Source organism: Crassostrea angulata, chromosome 2 (assembly GCF_025612915.1).
Source record: "Crassostrea angulata isolate pt1a10 chromosome 2, ASM2561291v2, whole genome shotgun sequence".
Taxonomy (NCBI): domain Eukaryota; kingdom Metazoa; phylum Mollusca; class Bivalvia; order Ostreida; family Ostreidae; genus Magallana; species Magallana angulata.
Window position 1 is genome coordinate 41,912,849 of NC_069112.1, and position 21,107 is coordinate 41,933,955.

Consider the following 21,107-nt stretch of genomic DNA (forward strand, 5'->3'; position numbering starts at 1 on the left):
GCGCCACTGGCGTAAAACAATATAATAGTGCACAACTTCAAACTATAGACTACCTATCCTGAAAATTTCGTATTCATATCTTTAATAGTTTCTGAGATCAGCTCTGCACAAAATAGGTTGTAAAAAGATAGAAAATCCGCCGTAACTCGGTACCGGAAGTGACGATTTCAAAATTTCAAAAAACGTCTAGAATTATGACCTCTGGCAATCATCTGTGAAACAATGGTCAAAATCGGCTGAATAGTTTCTGAGAAATCGCGTGCACAAAATTTGTGGAAAAAAATAATAAGAAGAAACAGTACTAAAACAATAAGGTCTTCCGTTGGAAACGGAAGACCTTAATAAGAAATCGTACGAAAACTATAAGGTCTTCCGTTGGAAACGGAAGACCTTAATAAACATGTTATAATTTAAACAGAACAAAGCTCAAATTTTAAAGTCCAATTTCACAAGGAAAGGTTGGTAGGGATTTCGAAATCCCAGATATGGAAGGTTTGAAATCAATATATTCCAACAAAAATAAAAATATCAAAGATAAAAGTATTGCAGAATTTAATTATAAACTTCTAACAATTTACTAAGTAATAATATGTTAATTAGTAAGTTGAATAAAGGGGGTAAATAACAAATGCAAAATATGCCGACTCACTTAAGGAAAAAAACCCACAAATCGTCAGGTGCAAACACTTATTCAAGATTTCATGACACTAGCTAACTAAGCGTCCCTCCCGCCCGCTCTCTTCCGGCTTCCAACTATGGCAGCCACGGCGCATTTGTTTTTAAACTCCCTTGTAAAAAAAAATGTTATCGCTTACTGTACGCAGCAAAACATTTTGACATTTTTGAAGAACTTTTCGGTAAGTCCAAGTCATGGGTGTTAGTATAAAGTTTCAACTCCTAATATATTGTGACGCAGGTTTCTGATACACAAACGATCAAGCATTATACAAGAACGATCACGATCAATACACGGACTATCACTAACTTACTGAATGTTCACGACACAGGAACGATACCGATAAACATGAAAACAAACGATCCCTACACCATTAAACACGCAAAATTAAAAGAATTTTTAAGATTAGAAGTATAAAAAAAGCAGTGCTTCACTTGTATTATAATATGCATTTGTTTTATTGAAAAATGGAATGGACAGTAGTTATATCTTGTTTTATTTTTACGTGTAAACGTTATGGTAGACTCCATATACTAATTATATTGTTTTGTGTCTACAACAAATAGTAACTTCTATCATAAGTTAAAGATAATTAAGAGTGAAAAAAATGAACATAATGCATAAACATCACTAAATTATTTACATACATGTACAAGTTTATGTTCATGTGATGTGAATCCCTTACGTACGATATATCTTTAAATTTCTTACCTTGTCCCAAAGAATTTAATTGTTACACATTCCATATTTTCAGAACGTATCAAAAATAATAGATTGAAATCTATTGCTTGTAAATTGCAACACTTAAAACGTCAAAAATTGTTTAGTTCTAGTGAATGTTAAAACAATGTAACAAAGATGAATGCGTATCGTATTTTCAATAAAAAGAAAACTTACGGGTAATTGTTTAGTTTCTAACGAGGAATGGGTAAGATAAACCGCTTTCATACAACGTTTCTTTCTTTCTAATATGATTAAAATTATGTGTCAAGATGGTACGGATGCTTAATATAGACTGATAAAAACCCTGGTATTGTGTAAACAAGTTACAAAACTAAAAAACTGCACGATCACACACGTTAAAAAAAACTGCAAACCAATTTCCCATATACACGCACGATCCCGCACGTAACACGCATGATCACCCACGGTACACGAACTATTTAAAACGACTGCCTTGTCAACAACAACGTTGTTACCACTGTGCCCCCGGTCTGTTATCTTTACAAGTATAACGTGCATTTAAAATTGATGTAAGATTTCACTGATCTGGGAATGACTTGTTCTAAATTAACAGTATATATATACATGAATACATTTAATTGTATCAAACAGCAGGTACACTGCCTGTCCAGAATGTCAATATCAATAATTATACAAGCAAAAGGAAAGTAAACTACATAGAATGTCAATAGTAAATAACAGTCGCACAACAATAGAGCTGGTGTTTCATTTCTTCTCATTTAAGATTTAATAGTCAAGAAATGCTTTAAGATGTCTGGGATGATTAGCAATTTGAAATAATACGTTAGTGCGAAAATATACTTAATGTAACAAAGTAAGTATCAATATGTTATAATTAAGTTAGATGGTTTGCAGCAATGCAAGACAAGTATTTTAATTCAATTTGTGTTACATTATCTTTTTTGGGAGTTGATTTTAATCAAATCTCCTATGCACTTACTCGGGAAAAGCGAAAGTGAAACAGTGTTTGGACCTAAGCACAAATCAATTATACCGCTGACAACACCTAGCTCTTAAAAATAATCGATAGTTCGATGCCTTGTACTTTAAAGCATTGTTTTTCAAGAAAACGTATTTATAATACTATGAAAATAGTAAGATTTTAAATTGTACAAACAGTTTAGATATTTTTAAAGTCGTATGTATTCCTACGCTAGAGTTCAGTGTAGTCTCGTTTAACCAGACACTTGGCTGTCTCCGTTAATATCCGACAAAACAAAGTCTCTTTTGCTGATCGGAGATAAACGGAGACACAGCCGAGCGTTTGGTTGAACAAGACAAGAGTTAAATCTAGCCTTGATCCAAACAATTTCAGAGAAATATTTCGATTACTGATCCTACTTGCCATGCAAAAGTACATATCGTTGATTTTCAATAAATGTTAATCAATAAAATCAACTCCCGTCAGAATGTTAGTACTTTGTTTTTAATTTAACGTAGCTCGCGGGTTTTCTGACGTCACAGTAGGAATCGACCTAAAGAGTTCACCGCCATAGTAAACTCATAGCCTAACCTTTTTTTTAAATATGACAAACAATATATTTAGAAGCATAACAGGAAATATTTTAAAAAGCTTAAATGCAGTGTATTACTGTTTGTACAAACATTTATTATTTTCAAGTGCTGAAAATTTAAAGATGTCACATACATTGTAAAATGTTGTTCCATAAAGTATGAGTGTGCGTTGGAACTCAATTAGCAATTTAAAATCATGTTTTAAAATAGACAAGTAAATGAATTGAATCGTATGCATCAGACAAAAGACTTCCGTAATTGTCACTACCCATCAAATTTTGAACATTCTTTTGGCTTGAGCTAACTATTTTATACGATTACAAACTTTTATGTCAGTAGTTGCCTGGCATTTTTTTTTGGCATTAATTGACCCAGAGTTTCATAAAAACAAAAATAGGAATTTCCTTAATCTTTACAGCCTTACATTAATTGCATTTGTGCATTTGATAACATTCACAATAATGTATAATTAGTATTTTCATCTTCTTAAATGTGTTAATCAGCTAGTCTTGTCAAGAAATGCATTTAAAGTTTTGGGTTCTCAGACGTGAGGACATAATGACGTCGGGATAACGTTGTAATGAAAATATAAGGTTTTGAGAAATCTTATAAATCTTTAAAGTTGTTTTGCCAAAAATTGGCCAAGAACACATACTGATTATTTTTTTATGAATTGATTCAAAATTATATCCTCTGTTTTGTGTTTCGTACGAATCGTTTAAAAGTTTGGAGCATAGTTTTGTAATGTGTTTCTACGATGTGCATCTAACTATATATTTTATTGAAATGGCGTTGCTTGATTTATTAAAGGCACTTTATTTAAAACACGGTAACATTATTACCACGCGGACGAATCTCAAATAATTTTAGAAATACAATTCTGTAAAACCTATGGATCACGTGGACAACATTTCAAGGTAGGTTTCTCACAAGCTTGTAAACCCGCGAGCTACCTTAATACATTTCATCCTCAAGATCTTCTATTTCAGATCAAATATTATATCTAAGGAAGTAACCAATCAAATAATTGTTTGTGAAAAGACACACTGTCAAGCATTGTTGCGTTAAACATAGCTCTGTTGAGTGTATTTAATAAAATGTTCTGTGGTTAGAAAAAAAACAAATTATGGGAATCAAGTGTCAACCTTGAGTCCATACAGTTGAGCTATTACATAATAAGTAATACTTACATGAACCTGAGAAGTCCGTTTATCCCCGAGGCAAGATTTAATAAAATAAAATTGGTTCTCATAAATATTTTGGCACGTTTAAGGTCATTGGAGAAAAAAAAAACCCTAATTTGTTTTGGGCCTTTACCTTTCTCATAAAAAAATGAAACGTTCTTTCTTCATACACCGATTAGTGAGATCTTGGGGGTGTCACAATTGATCACAATTTTGACGGTCATTAAACTCGGAGTTGCCTTAACCTACCCACGTACTTTGGCGGCCACGGCGCATTTGTTTTCAAACTCCCTTGTCAACAAAATGCTATCGCTTACTGTACGAGGCAAAACATTTTAACATTTTTGAAGAACTTTTAGGTAGGTCCAAGTCATGGGTTTTAGTTTAAAGTTTCTCTTCCTAAAATATTGTGACGTTTTCCTAGGCTCGCCGGTGCCTTGACGATAAACACGTCTGTATATTAAATTGGTTCTCATAAATATTTGGGCAAGTTTAAGGTCATTGGTAAAAAAAACCCTTAATTTGTTTTGGGCCTTTACCTTTCTCATAAAAAATGAAACGTTCTTTCTGTATACACCGATTAGTAAGATCTTTGGGGTGTCAGGAAGGTGAACCACCTTCAGGTGGTCAGGTTCAAGGTCACTCGTAAGAAAACGCATTATTCCTTTCCATGCCATAAATTAACTTGGAAAATAATTAAAGGCCGTTAACACAAAGATTGGTTGTGACGAGTATATATGTTCTAAATATAAATCTTAAAGTGACCAAAGCTTTGGTTACTATAAGAAAGAAAATGGTGAAACCATTACTTTCAAAAGAGAAATACTTGAGTTTATCTACTTTTCAGGCGGGGGTATCATTAGTGAGCTTGGTCAGAGTACTTTTTTTTTAAAGTATGTACATGTGCATTATTTTTATAATGACATTGTCCTGTTATTAGCTGTTTTAAGTTTCGGCTTCATAGATACTGTACTAGACATTTGTTTCCTGTAATTATTTCCTATATTAAAGTGACTCTGTGTGATAGAACATATTTATTACTATCTATTTCATATGTATTTATTCGTTTTTGGATTTTCTATTTTCGTATTGTGCAGTATATTATTAAATACTATTCATCTAAAGTTTCATTGCGCGCGTATGGTTCTTTTACTTCATTGGTTCATATTATTATCCAATAAATTTGATTCTCTATTAGTATAAGTAACCGTACAACCTAAGTCCAATTGGGCAGTATTTCATTTTAACGACGTCGGACAATCCGGTGTATATCAGCTGCATCTTGTGGTATGTTAATATTATATTTAGTTATATATTTCTTTACTACCATGATAGTGATTAGGGCATATTATTTTAGTTGCAAGATTTATACTTTATCATATTTTGCAGTTAATCTTGCCATTGTAATTTCTGAAACTTGTTTTTAATTTCTTATATTAAATTGCTACAAAACATGTTTTACCATATAAATGAATACTGAAGTAACGGTTGCATTTTTAGCAACGAATTATCGAAACTAAAACATATTAAATGTACATGTTAAATTGTATTTTGTCTAATGTATTTTTCTTTGTTTATAGGTCAATGCTTTAAAACGTTTAATAAATCTGTTAAACAAAACGGCTGTCTTTCAGATTTCCTTACTGCTCGGTTACATATGGAATAGGAATCCCGTTAAGTTGTTGTACGTCGTAGTTGAAATTTGACCTCACCCCATGAGTTTGGTTATGACTATGTTATTTGTGATTTTTTACATGGGACTTTTGGCGATTTCAAAGGCTTATGGTAAGATTACATACACAAGATGTCATATTACTTTGCAATGGTATTACAGAATACTTTTCATAAATTTCAGTATTTGAACTAACGTATAGCAATCTAATCAAGACGGATATCTACCTATACTGATTATCAATAATATATTTTATTAACGTTTTATATGTACATGTATTTTCATGTAGAACTCTCAATATGGATGTGCGTATACTGTGTAAACAATATAATAGCTGCCACATGTAATTTATATGAACATGACATTTATGTGTATTAAAACTTTGTATGACTTGTATTTGATAACATCACAATAGGACCAATGCATAAATGAAACAATGTATTTTCCTGTGTTATCATAATGTAAATGTTATTTATACCACATCTAACGTTATTATATGTGTAAAATATGTCTTGGATGTGTGTTTGTTGACAGTTAACATTGCCCTCAATAAACCAGCATACCAGCAGTACCCTCTGTCTCCAGGTAACGACGTATATGACGCCAGTAACGCTGTGGACGGATGTAAATCTAACCTGAGCTGGGACGGTGGTCAATGTGCTGTATCAGAGTTAGGTAGACGTACCGCAACCTGGTGGGTGAACCTGACCAGCATCCACAGTATCCATCACATCACTATATACTTCAGGGCGGACAACAATGGTATAGTCACAGTCATTTTGTATCTTGGAAATGATAGCCTCTGTGGTATAAACTGCCATCACGCATAATTATACGCTTTTTATTTACATGTAAACAATTTTGTTTTCTCAGAATAATAAATCTTAATTTGATTTTCCCTGTTAGTTTCAAAGATGCAATACCGAGAAATGTTGATTTTAATGTAATTGAAACTGGACAAAATTAAACTGTTTCAATGGCTGTTATGAACATTAATGTTAAATGAATTAAAAGACCAAATCCATATATGATTTTTAAATTAAAATTACAATTAAAGAAAAGGTTAGATGATGAAATCAAGAGTTTGCTTAATTCACTTTATAGATATTTTTGTTCATGTTTTAAAGTGAATTGATTTGCCAGGAGTCATTTGAGGTTAGGTTAGGTTTTTGGTTACAGGGATATAACACACATACTTTCACAGTGACGTAATACCAACTCTTTTATTATCTAACCTGAGCTGAAAGCTCAAGTAAGCTTTTATGATCACTTTTGGTCTGTCGTCTATCTTTCTGTCCGTCTGTAAACTTTTTACATTTTCAACATCTTCTCCAGAACCACTGGGCCATTAAAACTATTTTTTACACAAAATACTTTTAGGCAAAGATGATTGAAAGCATCCTCAGGTCGTGTTGATTCAAAGTAGAAATCATCACCTCTGGGGTTGTGTTGGGCCAAAATGAGGGTTGCATTTTTACATAAGAATATATAGAGAAAAGTCTTTTAAAATCGTCTTCTCAAAAACAAAACAGCCAGTAAAACTAAAATGTATTTGACAACATCCGCAGATAGTTTATATTCAAAGTTGTGAAAATCAAGACCCCCGGAGGTAGGCTGGGTCACAATGGGGGATCGAATTTTTTACATATATCACTACTGTAATGAAAAAAACCCTGAGACTATAAAAAAAAACCCTGAGGAAACCCTGAGTGCCACTGAGAAAACCCCGGGAGACCCCGAGGTCGGCACTGAGAGTACTGATGAAACCCTGAGTTTTGCACTGAGGTACTGAGGAAAAAAGCCCTGAGAGACCCTGAGATCGGCACTGAGGAAGCCCTGAGAGACCCTTAGGTCGGCACTAAGGATACTGAGAAAACCCTGAAAGACCCCAAGGTCGGCACTTACTACGATTTCTTTTAAATATTTAATTATTTAACAATTGTGGTAATCATAAATAGAGACATAAGTAACAATTCATTAATTTGGTATAAATATATTTTACTGATGCAATTGCATAGTATAAGAATTTCTCATAAATACAGCATCTTCAATTAATTGTAAAGGGCAAATACAGAAACACAAAGGATAAATATGTATTTAGTCAGCCCGCGGGCTGGATGAAACTTTAGAAACTTTAATTGCGCTTGCATAAATGGGAAATCTGGGAAGTAATTAAATAGTCTTTTTTAGAAAACTTTTGCAGAAGTTATGAAACTGGTCAGTTTTTAGGTCAAACTGCACATCGATGTATTCGGAGACTGTCAAGGGAATCTTGGCAGCCACAGTCCGGAGTCCGCGTATATCTTCTTGACTCTTATTGTGAGATTGTAGAGGTACTATTGGTAGTTCTTTGCGACGAGATCATGAAATTCGGAGAGCTATGTTTGAAAAATTACACTTTTAAGTATTAAGTAGGTATTAAGTCGCTTATCTTCTCATCATCGTTTACAACAATAACAATAATAGTGCAAACTAAATGTGCAACCACATATTTTTGTTGTTCTGGAAACTTCACTTTAGTCCTAAAATTAAAATCCCGCTGGTTGACTTTCTTAGCTTTTTTAAAAGCTAACCATGGCTGTACTTATTATATATCCATTGTATACTGGTCTTACATGTGAAAAGCGAGGGCCACATGTTTTACTTAACTTATGATTAAAAATAAAAATAAAAAAGCCGTTAACATTTAAAGTATTCCTTCAAAATGAAATAATAGTCGGCCGTAAAATGTAATGTTTTAAAAATAACTAATCATGTTCATTTTTATTCATTTAATTTATCATTTTAGTCGAGCTAACAGAACATATTTGACTACTGAGCATTCTTAAATTCAAATACCGGTATTTTTAGATTGAAACAAGGCAGTGTACATCTATTTTGATATATCATATCGCATATTCTTGTACAGTATGGAAAAGAAAACATACTGTAAATTCCTTATTCTACGCGAGTACTTAATTCCGCGATTCAACGATTTATTATCAAATCGCGAGAACATAAAATCACGAATGCCGAAATATCATCATAGTTTCATGTAGTTTACGTTTCTCAAAATTAAAAGCGAGATTTTAGAATTTGCGAGACAGGCTTTTCGCGATTTTACGTGGATATTAATCGCCTTTAATAAGGAATTCACAGTATATATCTGTAAACTGCTCTAATGTTTAGACAGTAAAATTGTGTAAGGTTATATAACTCCATGTATACTCTTTCTCTCTCTCTCTCTCTCTCTCTCTCTCTCTCTCTCTCTCTCTCTCTCTCTCTCTCTCTCTCTCTCTCCCTCCATTGGTAAGGTAAACGAAACAGAAAATTACAATTAGAATTTCATTTACAAGCCAGAGTAAAATATAAAATAAACCATTTCCTTAATCCCGATTTTGAGCGATCACTATATAAATCTAGTCCTTGTTCAAAAATATTAAACTTTATCATGATTTGTTGGCATGCAGTGGACCCGCTCGAAATCACTTTTTGTATAAACATAAAAAACCCAAACTCCTTTGATTTACAGTGTAATTCCCTGCCGTTTGCAGCTGTCACTCTGTCGCGTGTATAGTCTTAGCCTTGTCTATTTGTTCCGATATTGTTCTTGAATGTGTTCTGTACTTGTACACAAAGGAGACATCTATCTATCATACACAGTGTTCTTTTATCATGGGATTTCGAATCAGAAACAAGACAATCAATGATCAATAAATATTGAAATGCACGATTTGAAACTCGGGCACATGTTACATTACTTGTAACAATTGTTGCCTTAAAACTTTATAGTATTTCTTTTACAATGATTTTTTTTCACATATTGATATACACAACTGCCATTTCAGTTGAATCAATTCGCGACAATTTCACTACTTTTATTTTTGTGATCGGCTTCGGCCGATCACTACTGTGTCCATATAAGGCATCCGGCAAATGCTTACACGTGCGCACACAACCCGCTTGCATAAGTAGTTCTTATAAAAACTTGAAGTTTGGTTTAGTATTTATATAACATTTTACTCAGTTTTATTTCAATTCATTTACCTTAAGAGCTGCAAACATACATAAAATACAGTTCGACCTGTTAATTAAAAAAATGGACATGTTGCCTCACGCGTAAGGATTCATTCAGGAATGCAGCTGACCTCGATGAACTGACCTCAATCATAAGAAGATGCTCCAAGAACTGACCTCGATCTATTGATGTTGCATAATAGTAGCTAGGAAGATGGCTTGATTTATAAACAAGGTTACGTTATAATGCGACCTCAATAGCAAGTTATGATGGCATTCAATGTTTTTCAGTCGCATTATTTTAATACAACTATTTTTTTTGTATACGTGTCAATGCTCTTTGAAGATCCCTACTCAGTATTCTAAAGAACAAGAATATTCATTAACATTTTAATAATTACGTTAAAAATATAAAACTAGACAATTAAGGAGTTTACGAACGGCTTTCCCCAAATTTATTTCAAAATTAAATTTGTTGACGGTTTATAATGATGAAATTATGGTGTTCATATTCAAAATATTCTATATTCTGTTAAAATACGGTACTTTTAAAATTACTTTACATCAAACTGATCATGTTGATTGCTTCTAGCTATCAATATATCATTATTGCCGATCATTCCTTTAAAAGGAATAATTGTCCGATATTACCTCGGGCACCTGTTCATTACATTCAGCACAATGGCGGTTGTACGAAGATTGTTCGGAAATTATTTAAACTTTTACTCCTGTTCTTTAAGGAAAAAAAAATAACCCTTGAAATTTAACCAAACCGTAAACAAGGCCAAAAAAAATTACTCCTACTTCCTGTCCCCCGACCGACCCTATCTTTTACCCTCCGACCCTAAAAGTTTTTTTTTGTGATCATGGTGGTGATCGGTAACTTCGCCAGAATTTCTTATAAAGAGAACTGAAAGTGCCCAGTCTTCTGAGTTCACAATCGTGTAAATTAACCTCACTGGCAAAAGAATGATAGAAAACTTATCTACAGACATTTTTACTGCATAAATTAACCTTGTGGTTATTAACTTGCGAATATCTTATCTTCAGGGGTTATAAATACGGGTGATGCAATAACATACTGTGTATTGGAAATTACAAAAACGATTTTTAATGTTATTACTTAAAATCCTGATATTACAGTTAGTTAATAACCTGTTATTAGTTAATAACTGCAATAAATGTTTAAATAATCATAAAAACTGCTTTCTATATCATCTTGAGAATTAAACAGATCCTCTACGTAACGTACGGCAGTAAGTGGGTCAAAGGGTTGGACTAATACCCCAAGAATACGGAAGTACAGAGACTGATTTAATTGATATTCACATTACGCTAATACAATACAGAAATATTTATCTAGAAAAGGATAAATACATTAATACACATGTATATTAAATTTTGCAAATAATATTAGTTTATATTTTTAAATTAAAAAAATAATCGATTTTTTTTTCTTTGCTTGCATGTTGTTTCCTATACATTGCATGCATCAATAGTACAAAGATCTTTGGAAATTAAGTTATCATTAACATACCGTGCACTGTGAATATCCTTCTTTATCATTTTAACAAACATGCTCCAAATTTTCAAAAATAAAATATTTTTAAAAAAGAAAAAAAATTTGCTACCTACCTACCTTAATTTTTTATTGTCAGGTGACAGGAAACAGGAATATATTTTTTTTTTGGCCTAAGGATAGAGTTTATAAATGTGTAAGGTTTCTTGTCCATGGCCTGATTATATGTAGATCATTCCTGGTAAGCGGATCTACGTGCTTTCGTTCAGTGACCCTGCGCAACGGCAAAGTTTTCGAAACTTCATTTTACGCTTCTCATTGTTCCTGTGTTTTGAACACCTTACAAACGTACGGAAATAATGATTATTTTTACTTCTCATTTTTCATTTCCAGGTGTCACCATTTACATTTTCTCTTATCCTTGACTTTTCGTGGAAAGGAATTCGAGGTATTTTAACTTGAAAGTTAAATTACCGTGAAAATCTCCTGCAGTCATTTTGTACATATTTTTGAACTGTTGACAACAGTACGTGTGTAAAAAGTACTGGATATCTAGTCCCTTTGCTTAATTCAAGTTAAACAATCAGTGAAAAAATATGATAAACTAAAGCTCTTTATCCTTTGTCATCGTATAGTTTTTTTTAAGAAATTGCGAGGCATTAAAAGGTCTTATAATATTTCAACCAATTTGAAGTATATTTGCTGCGGCGGCTTCACGTCAAAATTCAATGTAAAGTTGTAGATTTATATTGCCTGGTAAAAAAAAAATGTACCATATCCGTATTTCATCTCGAACATTAGTGAAACTTGATCAAAAGTTAATCGCCAAAAATAGCAAAATGAACATATTTAATTTTATTTCTTTTATCATTAACTGTAAGTCTACGGACACTTAGAAAGTTATTTAAGTTTTTAATCTCCGATTTCATTCCTGCGCAGGGTATCCCAACCACTGACTTGTTTATATACCGTTGTAAACAAAATATTAAACATTCTTTTTAAATATTACTTTGTTTAATTACTTGTTGGGATATCTTTAATGTTTATGCCAATTTTCACCAAACTGCGTCACTAAGTAAGGGAAATATTCGAGTTGATTCAATAATTTCCAAACAGTCCTCGTATATCTTGTATAATCTTTGTTAGTTCCAGTGGGTTTTTTTTCTGATCATGGGCAAACAATAGAATGGGCAATTGATATACACAACCGAAGTTCTAGTAGAATGTAATATGCAGCGTATAAGAAAAACAGTACAGTGGGAGTTCTATTTTAATCAGATGTTAAATTGATATAAATATCATTATTTAAATTAGATATTATTTTGTATGCATGGTTATTGTAAAAGAAAAAAAAATCTTTGTTGTAGTTTTAACAAAAAATGAAGCAATATTATAAAGCTCATACCCGAACATGATTTCTTTTTCTTACTTAATCTCAGAGTTGTTAAAAAGAAATTTCGACAAAATAAAAATATAAATAACCATTATAAAAAATCATTATAGAAGCTTTTAAAATTGTATATTTTAATCGAATAATTTAGATCGTTTTTCTACTAAAAAAGACCTCAGTATCATCAGTGGCGGTATCAGAGTCTCTCATGACTTCCTCGGTACCCTTAGTGCAAACATCAGGGTCTCTCAAGGTTTCCTCAGTACCTTCAGTGCAAACCTCGGGGCCCCTCAGGGTTTCCTCAGTACCCTCAGTGCCGACTTTAGGGTCCCTCAGGGTTTCCTCAGTACCCTCAGTGCCGATTTCAAGGTCTCTCAGGGTTTTTTCAGTGCCAATGAGGGTTTCCTCGGGGTTTTTTGATAGCCTCAGGGTTTTTTTTTCATTTCAGTAGTGTATAAAGAGTTAATCTTTTAAAGATCTTCGCAAAAATCAATCAACCAGGAAAACTGAAGTTTATGTGGAAGCATCTTCAGGTAGTGTAAATTTAAAACTGTAAAAATTATTACCCTCGGAAGTATGGTGGAACAACAATGAGGGGTTGAAATTTTACATAGGGATATTATAGAGAACAGTCTTTAAATATCTTCTTCTCAGACACAGATCAGCCAGGAAAGCTGAAAAATGAGTGGAAGCATCCTTAGGTAGTGTATATTAAAAGGTGTGAAAATCATGCCCCCGGGAGTACACTGTAGGATTTGGCCAAAATTGGGGGGGGGGGGTCGGATTTTTATATAGGAATATATAGAGAAGAGTCTTTAGAAAACCTTCTAAAAATCCAATAAGCCAGGAAAGTTGATATTTGTATGGAAGCATCCTCAAGTAGTGTTTGTTGTTGATTCAAATTGTGAAAATCATGACCCCTGGGGGTAGGGTGGGACCACAATGAAGATTGAATACCTTAAAACTGCAAGCCGCAAATCCGACCTTAAGGTACTGAATCCCAATTAACTAAATTATCAATCTTCCACTCATGCCAATACTTCAACGCATGACCTAAGGTGAACAAGTAACGGTATAAACAAAATTGTGTAATAATGAAAATGTTCAATGCTCATGATCTAACTAGAGGTCGTGCTACACAAGCATCGCTTACACATATATCAACGCCCGATGTAAAAGATTATTGTACAAACTTAAACGATGGGCAAAATGTTATTAAAATCTATGTAATTGTTCCTTTTGTTTATATATGTGATTATGAATAATTAAATTTAAATCTTTAAAGCCGTTATTCATTTTGATTTTAACGTTACTGGGATAACTATTTTGCTGGGGTAAACATTAAAATATGATCACATGATCTAGTTATACAGATGTTTGACAAATCAGTTTCTGTACGCTACCGATTCATCGATGATTTTACATAAACCAGCAGCAATGTCATCTCCTGTGATGTTTTTTAACGTGTCCTTAAAGTCATCGCCCGTCGATGACTTCCCTTCAAGCTGGTTGTACAGAAGAAGCAATTCAACAATGCCATGTGCTCGCCATGCTTGTTTTGATCATCTGACAGACTATTTTTCTGGTGTTGACAGAGGAGTAAGCGAAGCTTGTGTAGCACGACCTCTGGTGAGAGAATGGTTCAATGCTATCAAAATAATACGACAAAATTTCGCGCAGAATTATAACAAAGCAGACTTGTCTCTCATCTAACACTGCAATCTATCGAATCATAGCAGGTAGACAACATAGAAATCAAACGATGGTCCTTGTGTTAACCTTTTTAGCAGATAGTAATTTAAGTATACCTTTATCCACTAAATGTAGATTAACACAAACAATCTCCAACATCTATTCATGACTAACATGGCGACCAGATAAAATCACTGTATGTAAAGATATGATTCTTACAATCACGATATACTTTTGGCGTATTTTAGAGTGACACTTGAATGGTCAGGTTTGAGTTTTACCTTCTGCATTGTTTTTTTTTTCTTCAAATTATTAGCCACAAAAAGTTATATGTTATTCCTGAAAAAAAAATCTCTATAGCACAAATATCCTGGTGTTTATTTTAACAAACCAATGATTTCCAATGTAAGATATTGTGTTAAAGAAGGCGCTAGCACGATAAAGAAACCTTAGTATGTATTGCTCCTGTAAATCATATGAAGTTTTTTTTTGCATGGTCAGATTTTAAAGGGATTAAAAAATATCAGATTAACTTGGGAAATGTTTCATGTCATCTACCCAACACGTTCATGTTATGTACCCACCACGGTTATCAATACTATTATCTTCACTGGTGTTCCTAAAGGTTTTTATTGGGGTTTCAAGTGATATTTTGTTAATCAAGAAACCGTTAGGTGCCTTTTCACCTGTTTTTTGCCTGTCCTGTACTGTTTTGAATGAACGTGCTTAGCTTTTTTGCACTTTTCGCCACACACTCTCTCATGCAATATATGACCCTGACTGAATCCCAATTTGTTAGCAGGTTCGTATCGTTCCGACATAAAAACGTATAAAGTTTTAAACAAGGAAGTTTTAATTATGTCATTTTTTCCCTGACAAGTCTTTCTAACAACAACTATATACGATAGCTGCTGACCATTTTATATTACTCTTGATATTAATCTTTGTCCAGTACTTTTAATTCACAACGGTATACGACTAGTGTTGTTAGAAAAATACCAGTTAAAGTGTTCAAAATACGATATCATAATTCTGTTTATATATAGCAATTGTTTAATAATACGTAACTATTTTTTTTCTCAGATAATTCTCAGAGTTTACATGTAGCCCCCACCATTATATTTGATATTATAATAAATGATGGCGGTGTTGTTATTTTAAATGACAAATATATGAAACTTGCATTTATATTCCATGTAAGTGTGCGTTAAACTATATAACTATTTTATTCGATAGGTGCATGGATAATATGTAATATGTTGCGCCTATAGTGCAGTTGATATTTAGCAATATTTCAGTTGATATTGTAAAAAAATCATATAAAATTGTTTTTCACTGGATCGATAACGTCTTGTACAGATTACTTGTATCGGAAGTACATAGCAGGACGTTTACTTGGATTATCTGTGTATGTATCCAATACCACGGATAGATCACAGGGAACGTTGTGTTTCAAGGACGACAACTTCACAAGAAACACAATACCCCCTGTTTTCACAACAAACTGTTCTGTTCATGGACAATATGTAATCTACCACAACGAGAGACTACCAGGAGTTGTCTACCCTGACGGTTATTATAGTTATGTAGATAGTGACCTCTGTGAAGTAGAGGTGTATGGTAAGTGTTCTTTATAATTTCAATAACCTTTGAAGAAATGTTTTAATATTATTCATAATTGGCCACAACAAAACAATAAAATAAAGCTATCAAATCTTGTTCAATCGTTCTGTTTCCATTGATCTTTGTGAAGTAGAAGTGTATGGTAAGCATTTTTTTATTCCAATAACCTTCGAAAATTGTTTCATGTGTGGTGACATATATACATTTTTATTTTTCAAAATATAGAACAATAAAACAGTGTGCATACCTTGTGGATTAAGTAAATAAAGTTACAGTGTTGTTGATTTAAAATGCCTATTTTAATTTCTGAATGTATGCCCCCTTCCCTTTAAAAAAAACAACAACATTACGCAATTTACTTGGATTATCCATGTATGTCTACAATACCACGGATGATCACATGGGATGTTGTGTTTCAAGGACGAAAACTTTGCAATAAACTCAGTACCTTCTGTCTTCACAACAAACTGTATATTTCACTGACATCTAATACAACAATAGACTACCTAGAGTTGTCTACCCTGACGGTTATTATAGTAATGTATGGAGTAATCTCTGTGAAGTAGAGGTGTATGGTTAGTGGTCTAGATATGTTAAAAAAACAGAGTGTAGAAGCTACGGATTAAATTAGTAATCTGAGAACGTCACGCGTGTTGTCCATTTGAAAAACAAATCAAACAAAAAAAACAAAAAATAAAACAAAAAGATACCAAATCTTGTTCAATCATTTAAGGTGGCTTTTTTTTCTCGGAAATCCCCTCCCCACCCACCCCCCCCCCCCCACCAAAAAAAAAATCGAAAAAATGGACCATGTACATATATGAATACTGCTTCTTTGCGAGGATTACAGTTGAAATTTATACCGGGAAAACCATTGTCAACCGACGCGAAGCTTTTTTTACCAAGGGGTGTCAAATTCAACTGTTACCCTCCTAAACAGACTATATTTACTGTATTAAACTGAACGTCTTAATTTTATAAAACAGTTTACTGCCTTTATATAACAATAACGTGGATTCTACGACGAACCGTATGCACATTATTTACATGCATGGAACAATTCGTTGTGTTACAATGTAACCGTTGGGGAATGTGTTGCTTGCGCTGAGTGTAATAGAACAGATCATCAACTGCCTCTAAACCAATTAGATTTCGGTATTTAACATGAAAGTATAGTAATATAATTTGTTGTTTGGTTTTGTTTATTTTTTTAAAATATTTCCGTAGGTGGTAGGTTTGTTTTTTTGATTTGTGTCTTCTATCTCTAAATACCTCTGTTGTGTTACTTAAAACGGCAAATAAATGTTTGGCAAAGTTTAATGTATGATAGGCGATAATGTCTATATCATATTTAACAATATATGACTAGAGACATTCAGTATGAGAGACCGAGTTGTATGTTAGTCATGTAGTGGAAATACATTGATTTTTTAGCATCTATGCATTATATGAATGTATGTACATTGTGTCATGATTTCCAATTACATTAAAAAAGGAGACTTTTTAAGGTTCATGACATCTTCGCTAGGCAATGATTTTTGGTAAAAATGGCTAAATGAGGGTGGAGCTCTTTACTGGTCTATCACAAACATCACCAGTGTGTCGGGTTTTTTTTTAATCTGCTACACTACTAGCTAGCCAAATAAATAAAAGCATTGCTTTGATATACTTTTAACGGATGCTTACTTATACTTTCTTAAGTTACATTGTTCTTTGATGGCGTTATGTAAACGTATAGTTATCCGTACCCAATGCTGTCAGGTACATGCGAACGTTTTTTGTTCAACAGTTGTCTGAACCGTTAGGTATACATGTACATATATTTACCGTACACTACTGATATAAAATGTCTTGAGTGATTATTTCACAGGGTAAATTTACCAAAAATCACAAACAAACCAAAACAGTTTAACCAATAGACCCCCTTCTTGTTTTCTCACAAGTCACAAAGTCACCTAATGTTCCCTTACAAGTATATTTACCAATTCAGAGATATACATCTATACTTATTGTTCATGTAAAAAAGGAAACGCATGATACTCAATTTATGACTATTCCTTGAGATATTATTTAATTTATTTAGCGTTTCTTAAACGGTGTCCATCAACAGGGTTTTAGGTGTTGAACTGTGTCGTTATAAATGTTGCAATGTTGCAATATGTTTCTCAGTGAATTGGTTTGGTCCTACCGGGTATATTCCCTTGTCATGAAAATATAACGCATGGTATTTAGTTAGTATTTAAGGTCATCGCAAGGAATATATTTTATAATAGTAAGCATTAACATAAAGGTTGTCTAGCACAGTCATGTACATGAACGCCTCTTGCATTTTATTTCTTTAAGAATAGTTTCAAAATAATTAAAATAAAAATCGTGTAATGAATAACTTTTAATGTACAGGATGTCCGGAAACAGGCTTTTACGGATCTAACTGTTCCATTCCCTGTCCCGATGTCAACTGTCAGTACTGTCACATAGAGACGGGCTATAGCCAGTGTTGTAAACCTGGATACCAAGGTCATCACTGCGAATTAGGTAAAAACTAGTTTCAATAGACAAAGATTACCCATACGTGTTCATGCGTCTACATGGCCTCGTTACGTTTATGCTACCATTTTAAAGCATTGATAGAACTTATCAGATTTGAAGATATTTTTTTTTATTCTAAGACAATCATACAAAACAAGTTAAAACGTGTAATATTTTTTGTTTTAATTGTGTGTAAAAAAAGATCATAAACCTGCTTGCACTTATGATTATAACAAATTTAAAAAACATTGAAATATTTTATTTTAGGACCCATTTGATTCCATATCAAAAAAATTGTGTTGCTGATTAGTTCCTGTATTGACTTTAAACAGTTTAACAAATGTTTAAAAAAAAAGCATTGTTAGTGTGCAGTCAATTAAGTAACCTTGTTCCTACAGCAAATCTGAAATTAAGCACATTTACGACTATGGAGGATATGTATTTATGTCCCAGTAAAGTCTGTTTATAAACCTAAAAAAAATTACCGTATATAATGAACTCGACTCTAAAGAATTTTCGACTCTAACAAAGTAAATGTAAGACTTCGCCAATGAAATTGTACCGCAATTTTTCATTCTTGTAACGGATATTGTACAATGATTATTAATTTAAAGTCATATGAAATTTTAAGATTTGTTGACTGCTCTAATGTTTAATAAATGGAATGTTCGCGGCCTTACAAGAAAAAAAAACGAATCCCTTATCTTGGACTTTGCCTTTTGAGTCTTGTTCATAGTTCCCGACGGTAAACTACATCTAATTTTAGGGGTGTTTACAATAATATAATGGTCAATGGTCTGCGCAAATAAAACAAACCGCTCGGGAAATATAATTCATTTTTATTGTGTCTAATTTTGATTTGTCAGAGGTTTTTTTGGTTGTGTGTTGTGGTAGGAAGCAGAGTAGTGAAGATAAAAACAAGTTCAAATTCTCGTTTGCCCATAAGTTTTATATCTGTAAATAATGATCCTATCGATTATAAAACGTACAACAGTTTGAAATACTGTCATATTACCGTTTGAGAACAAATTCACTGTGATATTTCTTACAAATTCGTTATTGAAATTTAACAAATAACGGCTATATTAAAGAACATGTTTTGCTTTATTAGTTAATTTAGTTTTATACCGGTATAATTATTCAACACAGATATTTTGTTTTCTATATTACAAACATTAGCCTTTTTTCCGTATATTGAATGTATTTTAGCGAGTTATAAAAACAAGGCCAGTAATCACTTCCATGTATGGGTCATGTATCATACATTGTTGCAGCAAACATGTACAAAATTGTATTGGTTTAAAGTTTCAAACCCACTTTGAAACTCCAAACACAGTATTTCGTCTTTTATAAAGAAATACGCATCCCTTGAATTTGGTGGTTTTTGTCAAAACGTTGGAATGCTGATTGTGAATTCTTCTACTAAGGTCATCTGTTTTTCAAACGTATAACAAACGTAACAGACGATAAGAAAAGAGTAGTTCTTTTTGCAGCATTATTTAAACCTAGTTATTATGCTCATGGAGGTGGTGTGTTTGCACTTTGTTGTTACAAGCGGCCATAAAAACCATTTTTGTCTAAATCAGATACAGCTGTTTATTGTGTAAAAATTGCATTTTCTTGTATTTTTACTAGCATGTCCACGTGGTTATTTTGGAAATAAATGTACTGGAAAATGCAATGACACATGTTCCGGATGTAATAATGTGAATGGCGTTTGCGACTCTGGATGCATACCTGGCTGGAGAGGTTATCACTGTAACGAAGGTAGCATTCTTAATATTTAAAGTTTGGAGCGGAATTTTTTCAGGCAGACTATATTTACAACAATATCTAAAATAACTTTACCACTGATTCATAAAAAATAATAATGACAACATTTATGATTAGTAGTATCAAGTTAGTCCATCCATAACTTAGGCATATTAGGCAAATTAAACAATTTTTCTATTATGAGACTGACATAAACCAAACTTGGGTGTATGTATGTAGTGAATTAAATGAGCTTTTGCACTTCAATTTTTAACGAGTTGTCTGCCTTAATGAACATTTTTAAATATAACTTTCTGAAAATATCTATGGTAAACTATAATTTTTTTAGCATCTTCGAAGAAAGGAAAAGCTTTTGCAACTTTTTATCAAGAAAAATGTGAGAAAATTCCTTTTACTAAAGAAATATATAAAAATACATATCTCCAATACACTCAATACTACTTCAACATATGATAAATTCATTAATATTATTTGTTTTTAAAAATTCAAAGCTGAATCTTAATTATTTAAAAAAATAAACTCATAAAAATCACACTGAGTGTATAGTGATCAAACTTGAAAAAAAATAATAGTTATGAATAGTTATGGATGGACTACTTAAATGAGAATAGGGGTTGCCTAGTAAAGCCAATGCATTCTTTTTAAAATGTTCATTTTAGGAAATAATGGTTGTTTATTGATTTGGTTTATGAACAAAGTTGTAAATTGTAGAAACAGAATAGCAGAAAATTTTAGTTTTTATTTGTTTTGTTTGGCTAATATATGTAGATAAAACATTCAAAACACTGCTTACC

At 32.6% G+C, this 21,107-nt stretch overlaps 1 protein-coding gene across 1 annotated transcript in view; it reads left to right on the forward strand.

Annotated features, from left to right (window-relative positions):
• LOC128174347 (multiple epidermal growth factor-like domains protein 11) overlaps positions 1–21,107 on the forward strand; it is a 118,015-nt gene that overhangs the window by 49,486 nt on the left and 47,422 nt on the right. Inside the window, exon 11 of the mRNA XM_052839916.1 lies at positions 20,176–20,307. Coding sequence (XP_052695876.1) covers positions 20,176–20,307 — 132 coding nt within the window. The remainder of the gene's footprint in view (positions 1–20,175; positions 20,308–21,107) is intronic.